This window comes from Phaseolus vulgaris, chromosome 9, assembly GCF_000499845.2.
Source record: "Phaseolus vulgaris cultivar G19833 chromosome 9, P. vulgaris v2.0, whole genome shotgun sequence".
NCBI classification, from domain to species: Eukaryota; Viridiplantae; Streptophyta; class Magnoliopsida; order Fabales; family Fabaceae; genus Phaseolus; species Phaseolus vulgaris.
The window spans coordinates 7,074,873-7,096,130 of NC_023751.2; the positions used below are offsets into that span (position 1 = coordinate 7,074,873).

General features: G+C 42.0%; 3 protein-coding genes across 3 annotated transcripts; 1 reads left to right on the top strand and 2 right to left on the bottom strand.

The window, feature by feature from the left end:
• The first annotated feature begins 1,511 nt into the window (after positions 1-1,511).
• Positions 1,512-5,270, top strand: LOC137821613 (probable mitochondrial adenine nucleotide transporter BTL3). The gene is made up of 4 exons (XM_068626294.1): positions 1,512-2,110; positions 2,242-2,545; positions 3,646-4,113; positions 4,757-5,270. Exons 1-4 carry the CDS (start codon positions 1,701-1,703, stop codon positions 4,823-4,825), a joined length of 1,251 nt encoding a protein of 416 aa, XP_068482395.1. The 5' UTR covers positions 1,512-1,700; the 3' UTR covers positions 4,826-5,270.
• Positions 5,271-14,331: 9,061 nt separating this feature from the next.
• Positions 14,332-19,505, bottom strand: LOC137822174 (uncharacterized). Its single transcript, XM_068627076.1, has 5 exons — positions 18,178-19,505; positions 17,956-17,982; positions 17,054-17,657; positions 15,536-15,555; positions 14,332-14,488 (listed from the first exon to the last, which is right to left on the bottom strand). Exons 1-5 carry the CDS (start codon positions 19,503-19,505, stop codon positions 14,332-14,334), a joined length of 2,136 nt encoding a protein of 711 aa, XP_068483177.1.
• A 153-nt stretch (positions 19,506-19,658) lies between these two features.
• On the bottom strand, positions 19,659-20,702 carry LOC137822175 (uncharacterized). The gene has a single exon (XM_068627077.1). It carries the CDS (start codon positions 20,700-20,702, stop codon positions 19,659-19,661), a length of 1,044 nt encoding a protein of 347 aa, XP_068483178.1.
• Between the last annotated feature and the right edge of the window lie 556 nt (positions 20,703-21,258).

Here is a 21,258-nt window from a genome sequence, read left to right on the forward strand (position 1 = left end):
TATAATAACATTGATGTAGTTGAGATATGATTATATGCATGTGGATGTGGGTGTGATTTTTGTGACTATATATGCATGTGATTGAGATTGGGATGACACAAATAAAAGGTTTGGGCTCTATGTGGTGATTGTGGAGTATGAGTGAGTTATAGAATCTAGAGAAGGTTCAACTTAGAGAATAGAGAGTAAAATATTTGTAGGCATTATATATATGGGTGCATAGGCCAATTGACAACTATTCATTCTAGTGTAAGAACTTCACGATCCAGAGTCACATGTTGGTAATGTCCTAGATTTGTAAGGTAAGTAAAGTACTAAAATTGTTAAGAATATTTTTTATATAATGAAAATATTAATTATATTTCCTAATATATATATATATGCTGTAAAAAAATAATAAATAATGAAATTATTAATATTACAAAATTGTCTTTTGAAATATTTACCATAGTTATATATTTAGAACTCAAATTTTTAATCAAGTAAATAAAAAAATGGTTACGTGTTACTTTTATCTATAATTTTGATAGTATAAATATTTATTTTTATACTATTTAATATATTTAATAAAATTATATAAAATTATTAAAAAATAAGTAAATTTAAAATTACATAAAATATATTATCATATAATACGCGTCTTCTAACATAAAATTCATAATAAATTGTTAAATAATAATACTCTATATAGGGATTTATATATGGCTTTTTTATTTAAAAATGACAAAAAAGTTAAAAAAATAACTAAAGGCCACATTTTTTATGACGGGGTGAAACTAATTTATTATACAGAGAATTACTCAAATTTTACTAGTTTTAGTCAAAAATTGAACTTTTGTTTTAGTTTTGTGACAACTTTTTTTTATATAATATAGAACACTGTATATGAATATATCTTTATAAAAAAAATGTAAATCGGTCGCCACAAAATATTGTAAGAAAATTCAACTTTATTATTCTTTACTTCTTTGGTTTTCTAGTGTCTTGGAAGTTGCAATTAGTTAAATTGACAGATTCCCACACTCAACTAACTGAATATATACATTTAATGTGATTTGAATAACTATGCCCATTTATCTTGAAAACTGTATGCCCATTTATGTCACAATTTGCCAAATATTGATGGTAACTTACTTAAACAATTTTTTTTTTCCTTTGCAGCAACTTAGTACAACAATTCAAATTTTATATAAATGAAATTAAGAAGAATCTATTTGGCAAAACTAAAATTTTTAATAAAATAAAATAAGATAAAACATTATTATATAATTATAATTTTATATTTAAGATAATAATAATAAAATAAATAAATAAGTTATTAGTTAAAAAATTAATAAAATAATTTATAAATTAGAAGTTTTTAAAATAAATTTAACAAATATTTTTATATTAATCATATTAACTTATAAACCAATTAAATAAATTTTTAATTTATTAACTTTATCAAACACTTTTATGAGAAAAAAAGAGGAAAATAAACTGATAAAGAGATAATGTTAGTTAGGAAGGAAGAGATAACTGTTGTATTGTAGTAGTATTTGAAACTCAGAGGGAAAAAGAAGAAAAGAGGTAAAAAAAAAATAGTTGTTATTTGTTTTGGAACTGTATTCACTCTATCTTTCTCTGTGTGATTAATTTGAGATCTCTCATAAATAAGCAAATCATGATGTAAGAAAGGGCACACACCCTTCTTTCTGAGAATGACAAAGCAGGAAGGGGACCTCTGCCAGCAACAAAGTACACATTCTCCCCTCACTTTCTTCAATTCATTTTCCGATTATGGTTCCTTCACCGGAGGGTTGTTTCTTGAGCCCAAAATTCCCGATTCTTTTCTGCGTTCGGTTTCTTTAAAGATTCACGCCGCCACTTCTTCCGAATCCAACCCTCGCCGCCAACGGAGGAGGTTTCCGGCCGGGTGTTTCTTATCAGTGAGCTTGCCGACTGCAAAACTCGTCACCGAACCCAAACTGCCAAATGGCGAACAGGTGTCCCTCCAGGGCACCACCTCCAACGGCGTCGTCCAGCAAAGAAAGGTTAAGGTGCGTGGAGGCAATGCCGTCAACACCACCAAGCATCTCTGGGCTGGTGCTATTGCGGCTATGGTGTCTAGGTATATTTAATTTCACAGATTCACGTTACTGTTATTATTTTCCATAAAAGAAAAAAAGAAAAGAGAAAGATTTTGCATAATAATTAATATTTGTGTGACATTTATCTTTTCTTTTTGTTTTCTTTTATAAGAACTTGTGTTGCTCCACTTGAAAGACTGAAGTTGGAATACATAGTTCGGGGTGAGAAGAGGAATATATTCGAGCTTATTAGCAAAATTGCCGCTTCTCAAGGGTTGAGAGGCTTTTGGAAAGGGAACCTTGTAAATATTCTGCGAACAGCTCCATTCAAAGCGGTTAATTTTTGTGCCTACGATACTTATAGAAAGCAGTTGCTGAGGTTTTCTGGGAATGAGGAAACTACCAATTTTGAGAGGTTTATTGCTGGTGCTGCTGCTGGGATTACTGCTACCATTATTTGCCTTCCACTTGACACTGTATGTAGCATTTTGAATTATGATTTCGTAGTTTGCTTTCTCTGTTGCATCCCAACTGAATAAAATTGCATACATGTGAAAAGGAAGCATATACAGCTACAAAATTTATGCATTAACAATGATGAAGATGTCTTTGAATTATTAGTTTTGTATTTGCTCAACCTCTCCCAGTAAGCTTTCAACAACTACAATTAATATTGTGGTTTTTAACTGTTTATCATTTTCAAATGACTTAATAGCAACCTTCCTGTTATCTTATTTAACAACGGTTTGTCTTCAAGCAAACATTTTAAGCTCTTAACTTTTCTTTTTCAGTTCATTTAGTTCAGGAAATATTTGGACTGGATATGGCATCATTACGAATGAATTATATGGAGGGGAAAAAAATTATTTTAGTAATTTATTGCTATGCTGATGTAACCGTTGATCCCCAGCCCCCCACCATCAGTCAATTTTAGTCATTCAGAAAAGTCTGATTTTTTTTTCTTCCTGGTTAGCTAGTTGTGTGCCTGAATATTTTTCTGTTATGTGTGAAGTTAAATTAAAAGTAAGAGTTTTATTGGCATAAGATGTTTTCTTTTCGACATGGATCCTATCAGATTAACTCCAAAGTCATAACAGGGACATATCATTTGGGCATAATATAAATAATACAACGTGGGTTACTATCCCAAATACAAGGCCATGTTAGAAGCTGAAATGAAAGGATCAAATTAATCTCATGTCTCCTTCCAAGTAATTATATAATGCCCATGTTCTATTTCTAACTAGGACTTGTAGGAAAATGGTGCAACGTGTGGTAAATGTTGTGAATTTTGTGTATTACAAAAGGCATATAGTCCCACATTGCCAAGATTACACACTCTCAAAGCGTTTATAATTCCCTTTATAATGACCATGTTCTATTTCTAACTAGGACTTGTAGGAAAATGGTGCAACATGTGGTAAATTAGTCTATTTATTTAGCAATCAGTATGAATGAGCACCTGAAGCATATATTAAAGATAATTAGGTTTTGTAGTTAGTGAAAACTAAAGCATTACTATTTAGCTATTTTTCTAGTATTCACTGGGAAAAAATTACTATGGGGTTCCTTACAGATCCGAACCAAGTTGGTGGCACCTGGAGGAGAAGCTTTGGGTGGTGTAATTGATGCTTTCCAATACATGATTCGAACTGAAGGATTCTTTTCCCTGTACAAGGGTTTAGTACCATCAATTATAAGTATGGCTCCGTCTGGTGCAGTTTTTTATGGTGTATATGATATACTCAAATCAGCTTATCTGCATTCACCGGAAGGAAAGAAGAGAATAAAGAATATGCATAAACAGGGTAAGGAATTGAGTGCCTTTGATCAGCTTGAGTTGGGTCCAGTAAGAACATTGTTGAATGGGGCTATAGCTGGTGCATGTGCAGAAGCTGCTACGTACCCATTTGAAGTGGTGAGGAGGCGACTTCAATTGCAAGTCCAGGCTACCAAATTAAGTTCTTTTGCAACGTTGGTTAAAATAGTTGAACAGGGAGGCATTCCAGCTCTCTATGCAGGACTTGTTCCCAGCTTATTACAGGTATTAAATTCACAACCTCTTGGCCTGCACTACTTTGTATTTTACTGGACTTAGTGGATTTCTCTCCCTAGGAATCAGGAGTATTGTCCTCTGGTTGTGAATCCATTCATATTAATGATTCAGTAAATTAGAACTGCTTAAGGTTTCTAATGTACAGAAGATTGATTTACATTAAGGGACATAGAGGGTGATGTTTCTGTTTGCTCGCATAATCTAAATTCCATTTTTCATTGTACCATGTGATCGCAGTTGCTTGTATATCATCCTTATCTAATTCTTTTAACAAAGTAACGTCTTATTTTTAAAATGTTTTGACCATTTGTCTTTACTCCTGTAACACTCCACTATATACCAAAAAACAAACGATTTTATCTGTTTATTGTGCAAGTTTAGATTAGGAACCATAATGAAAGCTGACCAAAATAGAAGAGACCGTAACAGAAAAATCTCTGTTGCTTTAAGATTGCTTTCTTTTGTTAAATTTATATATTTAATAGATGTTTGTTTTAATTATTATCATATAGTTTATAAATTAAAACGACTTTTCTGCCATTTTTTCCTTTTTATTCCCTTACTGCTTAAGGTTGTTTTTAATCTATCATACAAGTTGAATAAATTTCATATTTTAATTTCCCATTATCAGGTACTTCCTTCAGCTTCAATAAGTTTCTTTGTCTATGAGTTCATGAAGATTGTTCTGAAAGTGGAGTAGGTAACGAATAGACTCAAAGGTATATAAAATGATAAGAAGCTGTAGCATGACCACGGCGAGCGGCTAAAATAGTTGCAGAAGGGTAACGATACATTTTAATTGGCAATCGAATTTGATGTCTTCTTTTGAGGGTGAAAGCAAAGTTCAGGTTTGCCATCCTGTAGGACCGATCACTGTACCCTTGCCATGTTTATTAACAACAGAATTTTTGGATTAACTCTTTGGTCAATATACCCAGGCTTCAAGTCTGCAAAGTGCAAATAAATGTATCTAGTCACTCCCAGATATTGACCCGTATTCTCATTAGGTGTACACAATTTTGTTACCTTTTCTCTGTCAGGCACAAATTCTTTATCGTTATCAAGGGGTGTACAAGCAAAGTCCATTTACTTTAGGTTGTAACCTGAAACTTTGCTTATCTTATAAAGACAAACTCATTACCTTACTAGATCATCTACTTGTGAGTGCACCGGGTTTTGATCAAATAGAGAAAATGTTCAGTCAATTTAGGAAAAAAGAAATCTCCCACTTTGTGTGGACCATTGTGAAACTTTTTCACATGTGAGATTGATTGCAGGGTATATATGCTCCCATCAAGAAAGCTCAAAAATGCTGCTGTGGTGGTTTTTAGCCGGTTTGATGCCATCAAAATGCACTGCAATGTACAGGAGAGGAGGTGCTTAGAATTTAGATAAAATATTTGTCTTTCTTTATGCTCCACCGCCACCACCTGCTTCTTAACTTAGATTGAGTGAGTACATAAAGGACACTACCTTATAAGATCAGTGGGATTGTCAAAAATGAAAGTAACATCCCGAAATGGTGCCTGAAGAATTTGGAAACGACTGGATTACAAGGTGGTTTACAGCTGAGTATCTCTGATATTCCTTAGAGAGGAGCACCTAGCGAACGTATCTTCGAACTCCAATTATTACACCCCTGGAGTGGATGATTTATGGTTTCGCAATCTTCATATCCTGTGTGCGGTTGAGGCACATCATAGATATGATTCATTTGTAGTTTATCAAAGATGGGCTAGACCTTTTTAGAGAGACGTACACTCCTTGGGATCGGATTTGGATCCAATCCTTTGAACAATCATTAGGTAGTCTCATCATGCTCTGTGTTCATAGTCTTATTGTACTCTGCACTCGAGATTTGAGAGTTATCGACTCTCCTAGATGTGAGGTTTGGACCAAACCTTTTGAACAATATGTTTGTGGCTTTATTACACTTTGTGCTCAAAACTTGTATCATCATGGAGATCAGACCTAGATTTAACTGTTAGAGGGATTCCTCAATAGCCTCATCACACTCTACGCTTGAGGGTTGTGTACCCTCTTAAGTATGAGACATAGATCCGACTGTGAGTAATCCTTAGTAGTCTCATTGTGCTTGAGGGTTGTGTACCTTGTTGGGATTAGACCTGGATCCAATCTCTTGAGCAATCCTTCAGTAGCCTCATCGTGCTCTCTACATGAGGCTTGGGGCTATTTACTCTCTTGAGGATAGGACTTGGATTAGACCTATTAAACCAACACTTTCAAGATTTGGTAAGGAGTTCGATCCAGTAAACTTTAATTTGTCTAATCCAGCAAAGACAGAAAACTCCTAACCCTAAGGGATACGAGTTGTTATTCCTGAGATCTCAGAAAACTCACATTATCCTGTAGGTATAAGGTACACGAAACCAATCTCGAAAGATTGAGGTAGCACAACATGCCTTGATTGGAGATGATTAGGATCATTAACAAGCCCCACTGTACATAAATTGGGATTAAGGAGTCTAAGTGTAGGTTAGGGTTTTCTCGTATTCTCACGGGAAAATAACACACTTTGAATGCTGTCTGGATCACCTCTTGATCACGCCGATACTAGGGAATAGACGGTTTTTAGTTTTAACACTATTTCCAGCATAAAATTATCAAAATCAACCATGCTTCAAAGAGGAGAAAAAGAATATAAATTTGGTTTGTTATTAGTTTATAGTGGGCTATTTAAAAGTGAGCGGTCTCATTTGAATATTCATTTTGGTATTAGAAAGAGAAATTTAAATCTAATCTCACCACACATAAAATTGGCTTAGTAGGAAGGGGGTATACACCCATTATTTTTCAAAATCTAATCAAGATCCAAACTATATCTAATAAAATGGATTGGATTTAAAATTTATATCCATTTTAACTAGATCAAATTATATGGATTTTTTAAAATCTATTTAAAATGGATTAAATCTAAATTAAATATACTTTGTTAATTAGATTAAATCCACTTTTTCAATTAGATTAAATTCATTATGTTAATTAGATTAAATCTATCTAGATATGGGTCCTAACCGATTTAGCTTGAAAGTTTCGGGCCCAATTGGCTTAACATGTACTTTGACCCACTCGACTCGACATGGACTTTGGTCCACTCAATTATACATTGGCCCAACCCAAATAGACCTGGACCCAGACTGACTCAGCTTGGGTTGACTTGACTCTACATGGGTTCGGTGGCAAATCAACCTTGGCTCTAGGTGACTCACCTCGACATCGGCCCGGGCCAACTCCGATCGACATTTGCAAAGCCCGACTCCGATCAACAACGGTCCGGGCCGACTTTGCTCGACATCGATTCGGGCTGACTTCGCTCGACATCGACCCAAGTCGACTCCCCTCAACATCGCCTCAGACCAACTCCACTCGACATCGCCTCGGGTCGACTTCGCTCCACATCCACCCGGATCGACTCCGCTCCACATCGACCAGGGTCGACTCCGCTCACCATTTACCCGGGCCGACTCCGCTTGACAACGATACAGGTCGACTCCGCCCGACATCGACCCAGGCTATCTTCGGATATCGGCCCGGGCCAACACTGGTCGACTTTGGCCCAAGTCGACTCCGATCGACATCGACCCGGGCCGACTCCACTCGATATCGGCCCAAGTCGACTACAGTCGAATCCTGGTCGACATCAACACGGGCCAACTCTGCTCGACATCGGCTTGGGCAGACTCAACTCGACATAGACCCGGGTCGACTCCGCTCGACAAAGACCCAAATTGAATACGCTCCACATCGACCTGACCCGACTTCGCTCGCCATGGACCTGGCCCGACTTCGCTCGACATCGTCCATGGACGACTTTGGAAATCGGCCTGGGTCGACTCCACTCGACATTGACCCGGGCTGACTCCACTCAAAATCAGCCCAGGTCGACATCGGCTCGGGTTGACTCTGGTGGAATCGACCCGGACAGACTCTGCTCGACATCTACACAGGCTGACTCCAAAAATCGGCCTGGGCCAAAACTGGTCGACTTCGGCCCGGGCCGACTACGCTCGGCATCGGCTCGTGTCGACTCTGGTCTTCATCGACCTGGGCCGGTTCCACTCAACATCAACCCAAGTAGACTTCGATCGACAACGACCCGGGTCAATTTGGAGTGGAGATCGATCCGGTAGACTCCACTCGACATCGACCCGGGCCGACTTCTTTCGTCATCAGCCCGAGCAGACTCCCCTCGACATCGACTCGGTCCGACTCCGCTCAACATCGCCCCAGGTCGACTCCAATCAACATAAACCCGGATTGAATTCGTTTGACATCGACCGAGACTGACTTTAAAAATCAGCCCAGGTCGACGAGGGTCGACTTTAGCCCGGGACGACACTGGTTGACTTCGGCCCTGGTTGACTCTGATCAACATCGGCCTGTGTCGACTCTGATCGAAACCAAACCAGACTGTTTCCACTCGACATCAACCAGTGTGACTCCACTCGAAATCAGCCTAGGTCGACTTTGGTTGACATCGAGTTGACTCTGGTCGACAATGCCCTGGGCCCACTCCACTCGACAATGACCCAAGCTGACTCAAAAAATCGGCCTGGGCCAACATAGGTCGACTTGGGCCCGGGCTGACTAAGCTCGACATTGGCTCATGTTGACAAAGCTCTACATCGGCCACGGCCAACTCTAGTCGACATTTGCCCGACCCGACTCTGCCCGACAACGGTTCAGGCCGACTCTGCTCGACATCAATTCAGACTGACTTCGCTCGACATTGACCCAAGTCGACTCCCAAGCTCGACTCCAATCGACATCGCCTCGGGCTGACTTCGCTCGATATAAACCCAGGCCGACTTCGCTCAATTTCGAACTAGGGAGACTCCGCACTAGGGATGGCAAAGCGGGACAGCCCGCCCCGCATTGGCCCGCCCCGCGCTTGGCCCGCAAAGATGCGGGACGGGTTGGCCCGCCCCGCAAAGTTATTGCGGGCTAGAATTCCCAACCCGCCCCGCATAAGAGCTGGCCCGCGGGTTTGCGGGCCAGTCCGCATTCTTTTTTTTTATAATTAAATATTTATTTTTTTTACATTTTGTTATTAAAAAATTGTCAAATTAATCCTATATATTTGTTATTATCCAACCTAATTTTTTTTTCTTCCTTTTCAAATATAGTTAAACATCAAATAATTAAGCATTAAGATAAATTTCAAATATCACTATTCTTCCACTTCCAAAACATTAAAAATACCTAATTCCAAAACATTAAACATAAACATTAATTCAAAAACATTAAACATAAACATTATTGACATTCTTCCATTTCAATAACATTGGATGCCAGAACTTTCATCCATTTTTTCATAATTATAATCTTCCCCATCATCTGCATATATTAAAACAATGACAATTAATTAATTCATTTTTCATAAAAATAATACAATAAAAATAAGATAACTTTTGGCTCAATTGAATAAAATTGCTTCTCCTTTTCTGACTGGTGTCTTGCTCCTTTATCCTGTTTGAAATCGATTTCATTGGCATGACCTAGTTTAGGGTGATAGGTATCTCTATTTCGATGGTTGTTGGTTTTTGTGGGATGTTGGGTTGGTGGATAAGAGTTGTTGTTCTTTTTGCCCCTTGTTATGGTTGCAGTGAGTTTGTATTGGGTTTGTTTTGAGTTTTTACGGGTTTGTACGGGTTTTTTAGTGGTAGATTTTTTTGTGCGTTGCCCTGCTGCTACTAAGTGCCAATTTTTTTTCTTGCGGGTTAGCGGGCCAGCCCGCCCCGCTACTGGCCCACGCGGGTTGCGGGCTAATGCGGGTTAGCGGGTTGAAAAGGTCAGCCCGCCCCGCGTTTTTTACCAGCGGGCCGCGGGCCAGCCTGCACGGCCCGCCCCGCTTTGCCATCCCTACTCCGCACCATATCGACCCGGGCCGACTCCACTCACCATTGACCCAAGCCGACTCTGTTTGACAACGATACAAGTCGACTACGGTCGACATCAACCCAGACTAACTTCGGATAACGACCCGGGCCAACACTGGTCGACTTCGACACAACGCGATTCCGGTCGACATCGACCCGTGCAGACTCCACTCGATATCGGCCAAAGTTGACTTCGGTCGACTCTGGGGCGACATCAACCTGGGCCAAGTCTGCTCGACATCGGCTTGGGCAGATTCAACTTGACATCGACACGGGCTGACTCTGCTTGACATAGACCCGAGTCGAATGCGCTGCATATCGACCTCGCCCAACTCCGCTCGCCATCGACTTGGCCCGACTCCACTCGCCATCGACTTGGCCCGACTCTGCTTGGCATCCACTCGGGATGACTTCGCTCGACATCGACCATGGCCGACTCTAGAAATTGACATAGGCCAATACTAGTCGACTTCAGCCCAGACCATCTTCGCTTGACATCCGCCTGTGCCGACACTGGTTGACTTCAACCCGGGTCGACTCCACTCGACATTGACCCGGGCCGACTCCACTCGAAATCGGCCAAGGTCAACTCCGGTCGTCTTTGACACAGGATGACTTCCGAAATGAACCTTGGCCAACATCGGTCTACTTCGGCCCGGGCCGACTATGCTCGACATCGGCTCGTGCCGACATCGGTCAACATTGATCTAGGCCAACTCCACTCGACATCAGCCCGGGTCGACTCTGGTTGACTTCGGACCGGGTCGACTCTACTCGACATCGGTCAATATGATTTAGCCGGGGCCGACACTGGTTGACTTCGGCCCGGGTCGACTCTACTCGACATCGACCTATGCCAACTCCGATCGAAACTGAACCGGGCTGACACCACTCAACATCGACTCGGGCCGACTCCACTCGACAATGACCCAAGCTAACTCAAAAAATCGGCCTAGGCCAACATAGGTCGACTTCGGCTCGGGCCGACTAAGCTCGACATCAGCTCGTGCTAACTCTGGTCGACTTCGGCTTGGGCCGACTAAGCTCGACATCAGCTCGTGCTGACTTTGGCGACATCCACTCGGGTCATTTCCACTCGAAATGGGCCCAAGTTGATTTCAATCGACAATGGCCCGGGTCGACCTCGGGTCGAAACAGAACTGGGCTGACTTCAATCAACATCGGCCCCAGGTTGACAACGGTCATCTGACCAGGACGACTCCGGTCGATATCGGCAAGGGTCGACTCCGCTCGACATCAGGTAGGGTTGACTTTGCTCGACATCAACCCTGACCGACTCTAAAAAATGGCCCGAGCTGACACTGGTCCACTTCAACCTGGGTTGACCTTGATTGACTTGGCCCAGGCCGTCTCTAATAAACATCAGTTTCTGCCAACTCCGGTCGACATCAACCTGGGTTGACGCTGGTCGCCTTCAACTCGAGCTGACCCTGGTCGACTTCAACCTAGGCATACGCTGGTTGTCTTTGGCTCGGGTTTACTTCGTCAACATCGACTTGTGTCGACTCAGATCGAAACCGAACCGGGCTGACTCCACTAGACATCAACTCCGGTCGACTCCACTCAAAATCAGCCCAAGTCGACCCAAGTCGACATTGACCTAGGCTGACTTTAGAAATCGACCTAGGCTAACACTGATTGACTTCAGCCCGGGCCGACAACGCTCGACATCGACTTGTGCCGACTTTGATCGACAGGCTCGTGCTGACTTTGATCGACATCGACCCGAGCCGGCTCCACTCGACATCAAACTAAGTCGACATCGGCCGATATAAACCCGGATCAAATTCGCTCAACTTCAGCCCCTTCTGACTCTGCTCGACATCGGCCTGGGCCAAGACTGGTTGACTTTGGCCCGGGCTGACTCGCTCGACATCGGCACGGGCCGACTCCGATCGAAATCAAATACGACTGGCTCCAATCGACATCGACTCAGGTTGTCTACAGTCAACATCTGACCAGGCTGACTCTGCTCGATATCGGTCAGGGTCGACTCTGCTCGACATCAACCAGAGCCAACTTCGCTCGACAACGACCCTGGCCGACTCCAAAAATCGGCTCGAACCGTCTCTAGACGACATTGGCCTGTGTCGACTCCGGTCGATCTCGACCCGGGCTGACTCTGGTCAACATCAACCCAAGCCAACTCCAAAAATCAGCCCGAGTCGACACTGGTCGGCTTCAGCCCGGGCTAACCCTGGTTGACTTCGGCTCGAGCCCTCTGCAGTCGACATCAGCCTGTGCAGACTCCACTCGACATCGACCCAAGCCGACTCCCCTCGACATTGATCCGGGTTGTCCACTCGACATCGACCCGGGATGAGTCCGCTCAACATCGACCCGGGCCGAGTTCACTCGACATCATCCCGGGATGAGTCCGCTCGACATTGACTCGAGCTGACTTCGCTCGACATCGGCCCGACCCTACTTCGCTCGACATCGGCCCAAATCAATTTCGTTCGACATTGGTCGATTCGGGCCGACTCCGCTCGACATTGGCCCAGTCCGATCTCGCTCAACATCGGCTCGGGCCGACCCCATTCGACATTGGTCCGGGCTGACTCTACTCTACATTGTTCCGGGTCGATGTCGAACCGAGTCGGTTGGGGCTAACGTGGCTCTACATGGGCTCTGACTGGTTGAATCGACATTTCAAAGTCCACTAAGTGTAAAGCAACTGGTTGAATTGACATTTCAACAAATTGAATTTTCACTTTCTTTAAAAAAACATACCTTTCTTCAAAAAGATTAAGATTCATTTAACCTTGGATCATGACAAGGAGTGACAAGGAGTGGATTAACAAATTGAACTACTTATAGACACACACAACCAGCAATAAGGATCTTCATGCATTCCATTTGGATTTGGATACATCTAAGCACCTTGTTCAACATATTGGTCCGCTATATTCTCATCATTCCTGATTCGATTGTTACAGTTAATGATATCACTATCAATAATAGCATTAGAGCTTAAACTCAACTTGGATGACGAGTTGTTTCCGTAGTGAAGGGACCCTACTCCCGCTTTGGACCTCCATGACTGCACACTTGATTCCCCAAATCTCCCATAGAACTCGTAGCCTACGAATCCGCATAGGCGTATTGTAATTATCCCCCACAATTGCTCATTCTTCCCCATTCAGATTGGAACACCTCACCGGCCCTACAACGCCCCTAATTCCCTCTACGTTACTATTGCCACGGTTAACGAGGTTGGTTTGGGGGGGGGCTCTTTTATAGGCTATGAGCCTGTAACACCTTGGAAGCTACCGGAGTTGAGTTGTGTCGCTTTCATGTTCCCCATCTCCGATTTTTGCGTTGTGGCTTTAGTTTACCCTTTCTTACCCTCCTTAAAATTACTTGCGCATATACTACGAGCTTCGTGCCCCCCACTCCAACATGCTCTGGACCCACTAACTCACCCCAATGCCTCCCACTTTGATTTGGGCTCCGCTACAACATGAGTGGGCCTCACTTGTTTTGGGCCTAGTATTGTTTGCATTGGACGCCTCAACAGCTTCAATTAGGTTATTCAGGGCAGTTTGAATATGTAGACATGCAGAATTGATCTTTAATGAAACAGAGAAAGTTGCTCCACCATTAGAATTCATATGCATACATATTGCCTTATTAATGTAAGAAGGGCCACCTTTCTGCTGATGAACCTTTCCATGCACAGCTAATTCCTCCAAATGCTCCCTTTTTTTCTCAACGTTGAACATTCCTTTTCTCCCCCTTGGACTCCCCTGGTCGTCGTAGCGCCCCTCCACCGTTCCCACCCCCGTCGTCACTACTTCTCGCCAAGAATACAATTTCTTCGACAAAGGAATCAATCGATGATACACTATCGGATGATGCATAGTGATTATAGCTGCACCTACACGCACCTCCACCTTGATTGGATATCTCTTCATCAATGCTAATATTATACTTGCTCATTGATCTGTATACCTTTCTACAACTGTGTTTTGCAAGAGTTAAGCAGGTGCACTTGGATTCGTGCATACTCGAGACTATCCCATGATCCCGTAGCTTCATCAATAGATACCAGAGTGACCCCTTCTCCAGCCACTTTTGATAAGCAATCCTTATTCCACAATGAAATGGGTAGACCATAGCATCTAACCCATACAATTTTATGGCTTGGTACATAGGATTTTGACATGGATCAATAACCTCAAAAACACTTTCAAACCATTCTTTGTTTAACTTGATTAGGTCTTCCATTTGTTCTCCTTCCTTTGGAGTTAATAGAACCAAGTTATCTTCCATATACTTCACTCTAATCATACTCATCCCTCATGTTGCCAATATAGATTTGATCAAGTTCCTTCTCCAATCTAACCGCATTTTCCACCTCAAAAAACCTCACAAATCCAAATCTTCTTTCCCACCTATTAAGTTTACGAGATATGGAGACTTCTTTCAGCCTTGCCCACCTTTAGAAAATCTTAATCCTGTCATATTCCCCATGATTGTCCAGGAAGTTTGAAAAAAATAACGTGGTGTAATTGTAAAAAGAGTGTTGTGGTTTACGTCCCTCATGTCTCCTTCAACGCTCCTCCCTCACCGTCATTCTCGCTAAGTTTACAAACTATTAACTCTATGGAGGTTAAAAGAAAAGGGTAAAACGAGAAACTGATAGAGGTGAGAAGAAAAGAGGAGAAAGATAGAAATAAAAGAAGCTGAAAATGAAGATCTAACAAGAAGTTAAATAAGGGATTGGGACGATATTGTACAGATCAAGAATCTATGGTGATATTCTTAATAAGAAGGCTGAATGGAACAAAGATATATAATCTATGGTGATCTTTCTTATCATGAAGGTTGAATGGGACAAAGGTTATATGGTCATCACGTTTGAGCAAAACAAGGAAGAGACTCAAGGGTGGGCCAACAGGGATACATACACTTTGGAAAAGCTGAGCAAGAGCACTCATAATTTATAATTGAACTTTCACTGGAAGTGGAAGTGATGGAAACTAGAGAACTATATTACGGAGTTACTCCAAGTCATATGAAGAAGTTATGTAAATTATTAGATCTTGGCAACAGACTCTAGGAGTTGGGATGCTATGATAAATTTACTTAGTTGGGGTTATGAAGGACAATATTTTTTTGAATTTAGCCAAAATAGTGGTGTTCTTAGTGAAGGAACTAGTTGCAGGATGTTTCTGGAACAATGTACCAAGCATTCCCACTGTCATACACAATTGAGAAGATCGTAGTAATATATTTGAATCTTATGCTAAAACTAATGAACGTCTTATGGTATGATGGTCACATACATGTTAAGGAATGATTGATGGATGTTAGTAGCAGCTTCTTTATTCATCAGTTTTCTGAGTTAAATTCTTTCCTGCTTTTTTTTTTATCAGCAAAGAATGAATAAATATAAAGTGGGACACTTCAGGGGTGTCCCAACCCGTGTACAACAGATAGGTGCTCCTAAACAAGATAAATTGTTATTCGGGAGTTCAACTAACACATTCAGAGCACCCAGAACCTACAAAACAAACAAACCGAAAAAGCTAGTAGAAGCAGAAATAAAAGCAACAGAGCACTTTCCAAAACAATGCCAATTACCAAAACGTGGCCCCAACCAGTAGCATGGCACATTCTGATTGCCCCACAAATGGATGGAGTAAAAGTAGTTCACCGTACACAAATTCCAGGTTCCAGCATCATAACCTGTTGGTATTATGGCTGCATCAAGAAGGTTGTTACCTCTCCTATGCTTCACCTAAATCAGTCCTACCTCCAGACCATCCACCACCTGATAGCACTCCTTTAGGCATGATAAGCTTGACATTTGTGTTCCGTGGTTGCCTCAGAACATTTCAAAGAATCAGCCCAACATTCCATCTAAGTTATAACTTGCCACTAAACCTTATAGCACCTACAATAGATTCATGAAACCTGCACCGAAGAATGGTCGAAGCTGCACTTTACAGTTTGACATTAGCAACTCCAGAGATACTCCTTTGCAGGACCCGTCAAAGAACTCTAGGATTTCGTATATTCCAGCAAAGCAGGAAAATCTACTCTCCGGTCCATAAACCATCAAAGTTGATATGTTGGGAGCCTTCATCCGTCTACCCCTTCTACTCCACTTCACCTTAGCTCAAACCAAACTCCACGTTAAACAGCACCTACTCCCACGAAAGTTTAGTTACTGTGATTGTCCATACTACTAAGACCTTCTCCTCAACTTCCCCTAAATACAATCCAGAGTCCCCATTAACCACCCACTCTCTCTTACCTTCCAGCCATAGCAACCTCTCTTCCGTGGGGGCATAACAACACCATTCATACATCCCTCATTTAAGTACGGAGTTGTCATGACAGAGCTATCATGTATGCCATCCATAAGTAGCATGTTAATAACCCATCAGCACGTGTCATCTATGGTGCCATTCTTCTTTTGATCACCTCCAAAATTCAGGATTCCTTTTTATCATCTATACTTCTTTTGACTTATGTTCCACTCACCACTCTCTGCCTCCACTCATCATATATATTGCATCGCAGCCTACCAGACCCAAAAATAGAGGATTGTGTTGATAACAGGGACCTCTCCTCAAGACATTTCTCAACTCTTACAATCTGTATTTGTTGCTTTCGTACCTGAATCTTTGTGCTAAGATCATGCCAGCTCCTCCAGGGACGACACCGATGCACTCCTCAATAGAAAAGAAATCACTTACTACCTAAAGATAGAATTTGATATTGACTTTCCATCCTCTTCTTCCAAGAAATACCTTGACCAAAACAACAAAGTGGGATCATCTATTTTGGACCCCAAAGGATCCTCTAGTCCTGCTCTCCATTGGTACACATACCTTTTACACTCCATCACACTTAACCACCCCACCAGCTACTGCACCACCTATAACCTCCCACCCATAGTAACACCCAACAACCGTGCAGCCAGTCCACATAACAATAGAAACCCACCCAGCACCAGCACACCAGCCCTTTTATTTAAAACTACTAATACATACCATTGGATTCAGAACCCAATCTGCAAAACAGTAATTAAAATTATGCACTTTGTGCTTCATCCATAACCACGACTTAAGTTGTGCGTTCTGGAACACCTCTTCCGCATCTACTACACCTTGGTTGAACACAACAAGGTTCCTATACTCCCATATACACCGGACTATATTTGCCCACACCCCTTTCCACACCAGGTTTTGTTTATTACTGCATTGGATCAAGTGAAAACTCTCAAAGTGAGTTAAGCAGTCATTGTGTTGGACAGACAAAATTCCAATCCATCTATAACACAAGGCCCACACACTCCGGGCATGTTTACAGTCCAAGAAGAGGTGCTGACACGACTCTTCCTCGGACTGACACATAGAACATACCACAAAGTCCATCGTCACCCCTCTTTTCCTCAAACACTCTCTAGTGGGTACTCTACCCAACATCACCCTCCATGCTGTGATCACCACATTAGGGAACGTTTTAGTCTTCCATAGGTACTTGAAAGCGTCAATCTGTGGGCCCCTATCAGCTTTGACAAGGCATTCATATGCCGACCTCACCGTAAAACTTCCAGATTCATCGCTTTTCCACACCCGGACATCTTTTCTATCCCTTTTTACAAAAGCATTAGATATAAGTATACCAAGTGCATTTTCTAAAGGAGTCTCCCATTCAAATCTTACTCGCCTCCACCTTAGATTCCAGCACCACCCCAAGTCTTCCCACCCCCTACCTCTTCCACCTTTTGACCCTGGTTCATTGATATTGAGTACAATCTAGGGAATAGTGTCTTGAGATTTGTATTACCAACCCACACATCCTTCCAAAATCTTGCTTTATCTCCACTCCCTATGCTCCATCCGACCTCCTCTTGAAACCACCCATTTGTTCCTTCCTCCCCCCCACATACCTTTCGTAGATCTCTCCACCACCATGACTGTAATTTCAAAGGAATTCGAGTAATATTATATTCCAGGTCATACTTTGAGTCCAGACATTCCTTCCACCTCCCTTTCTCTTCCGATATATAACGCCACCTCCATTTAGCCAAGAGCGCAGTATTAAAGTTACGTATGTCTCTGATACCTAGTCCCCCTTCTTCCTTTGGTTTACATATGTTTTTCCAACTAACCCAAGCCACCGGTCTTTTCTCCTTTCCCCAACCCCAGAGAAACCTTCCCTGGATGCTGATAATACTTTTACATACCGACTTTGGAGCTTTGAAAAGAGAGAGATAATACAACAGTATGGTCGTGATGACAGACTTGATAAGACATATTCTACCAGCCATTGACAGGAATCTCCCTTTCCACACATTAAGCCGTGATTTAAGCTTACATAACACCGGCTCCCAGAACTTTTTCTTCCTTGGGTTTCGCCTACCTCTAGGCCCAAGTAGTTGAACTTGTTTCCCATCTGAGAGCAATTTAGAGTCCATGTGTAGCAGTCAATATCACTGCTAAGAACATTAAAGTCTATTAGCTTTGATTTATGGAAATTAATCTTAAGACCTGAGGCTACCTCAAAACCCCTTAAGAAAGCCTTCAAAGTCACCACATTGGAAAAAGAGTTTTCACAGAGGAACAAGGTATCATTTGCATACTGGAGGAGGCTCATATCGACCTCTTTTCTTCCAATCTTAAGGCCAGAGAGCATGTTTGTCTTCACAGCTTGCCTTACCAACCCAGCCAAGCCTTCAGCTACTACAAGATAGAGGAAGGGTGCTAAGGGGTCACCCTGCCTTAGCCCTCTGGAGGGTTTAAATTCCTCTGTAGGACTCCCATTAACTAAAACTGATATAGTAGCACTTTCCAAGCACCCTCGAATCCATATGATCCCTCTGTGATGGAACCCCATCCTCTGAAGAATGTCATAGAGGAACTCCCATCTGACTGAGTCGTATGCCTTTTCGAAATCTACCTTTAGACACAGTCCACTTCTCCCTCTTCTTCTTATGTCTTCTACCACCTCATTAGCCATTAACACACTATCAAGGATTCCTCTATCCTTCAGGAACGCTGATTGGCTTTCGTCCACAACAGAGGGTAGGACTTTCTTTATCCTTTCCGCCAACAACTTTGCTATAATTTTGTATATAGCACCTACTGACGAAATAGGTTTGTATTGCTCAAGCCTGGAAGGGTCCCTGACCTTGGGTACCAAAGCAACAAAAGAGGCATTACAGCCTTTTGGGATAATCCCATTTTCGTGAAACTGCTCCACCGCTTCCACAACCTCCACTTTTATGACTTCCCAACACTTCTTCAGAAAGTTAAAATTGAAACCATCAGGGTCTGGACTTTTTGCGCCTTCACACTGCCACACAGCATCTCTAATTTCCTTCTTAGTAAACCCAACTATAAGACCCAGATTATCTTCACCAGTGAGAGTTTTAAAGTCAACTGCATCCAGTCTTACTCCCAAATCCTTTGTCGCTATAAATCTCTTCTCAAAAAGCATCTTTGCTTCTCTTTACACCGTACTAGGTTCCTCAGACCACTGATCTCCAATCTCCACACCCTTAACTTCATTTCTTAGTCTCCTCCATTTAAGGGTCGAGTGATAGAACTTTGTGCAAGAGTCCCCATTCTTGAGCCAACTTGCTCTCGCTTTCTAGCATGTAAACGAGTCAAGTTTTTTATCAATTTCCTTGAGACGGCTTAACAGCTCACACCTTTTAAGCCTGGCATCTTCCATGATATTTTCATTGCAGTCTTGACAATCAATGTCCTCAATATCTTGCAGAATTCTCTTCTTACTTGTGTTAATGTTCCTAAACACATCTCTATTCCATAGTTTTAGATCCCTTTTCAAACACTTCAACTTTTCTTTTATCTTCATAAACCCGCTCCCCCTACTTGAATAAGAGTTCCACTTAGTCTTCACCATCTCACCAAAACCTTTTTCTAACAACCACGCATCAATGGTTCGGAAAGGTTTTGGTCCCCAATCTTTTTCCATTGACTTCACCACTATGGCACAGTGATGGAATACTTCCCTTCGTTGTACATACTGTTTGCTCATAGGCCACTTTTCCATCCATTCCTCCGTAACCAGCACTCTATCTATTCTACTCTTTTCCAACCCATTTGAGTTGAACCACGTATATTTTTTCCCCACAATAGGAATGTCCAACAACAAATTATCATCAATAGAACCTCTAATCTCACTTATGTAATCCACTCTATTCGTGCTTCCTTTCCTTTCAGCTCGACTTCTGATAGCAATAAAATCACCACATAGACACCAATACGCCTCTTGTGAGCTAGATTTGATATTAGATAACTCCATCCATAAGGTCTTCTTATCTCTCAAGTTACAGGCAACGTAGATGTTAACCACAACACATCTCAGATTATCTTTAACATAATTGTCGTAGACCGCAATGTACCCCTTTCCCATAAGATGAGTTTCATATATAAAGGCTTCTTGATGCCACATTGACAACATTCCTCCACTTCCATTCTCCCCTTCATAGTGTATCCAACCCACTTTATTGACCCCCCACAAAGAGTAACATTTAGCATCAGATAGAGTCTTCACTTTTGTTTCTTGTAAACACACGAAATCAGCACCCTCATTTGCTATAATGTGTCTCAAGTACCTAGTTTTAGTACCTCCCCCCAATCCTCTTATATTAAAGGTCACAATAATCATAAGACACTATTATCATTCCCTTCTTTATGTCCTGACGCCATCTCCGAGTCTCTTACTTCCATACCATCGTAATTTTTAATAACCTCCTGTTCATCTTCTCGACACCACACCCCAATTTTCTTTCCAATTTCCCATAGCTCCGGTGATTCCACTATATTACTACGAGCAACCATGCGAGAATTGCAGTTCATAATATCTCTATCTGAAAGTGAGGCTACAGATAATCCAGCTGTAATACAAGGATAGGTACTCGCCTGGGAGCGTCTTTCGCTAATCCTTGCCGACCGCCTCGAATGTGATCGTGATTCTCCCACAACGCCAAGGCCTTTCTTCTTTCTCACACAGTGCGGGGAGTTTGACTTGCACTTCTCTACTACTCCCCCATCTCCAGAAGGGGGCTCTGACGGTTCTCCCACCATTGCTCTTCCAAACGCAACTTGTTCCCCCATGCTTACCTCCTTCTTAGATGGTGACTCATTTTCCAACACAAGACTTGCTGCTTTTGGTTCGTGTAGGAGAGCCCATCGTTTTACTCCACTATGACTCACCTCTGGGT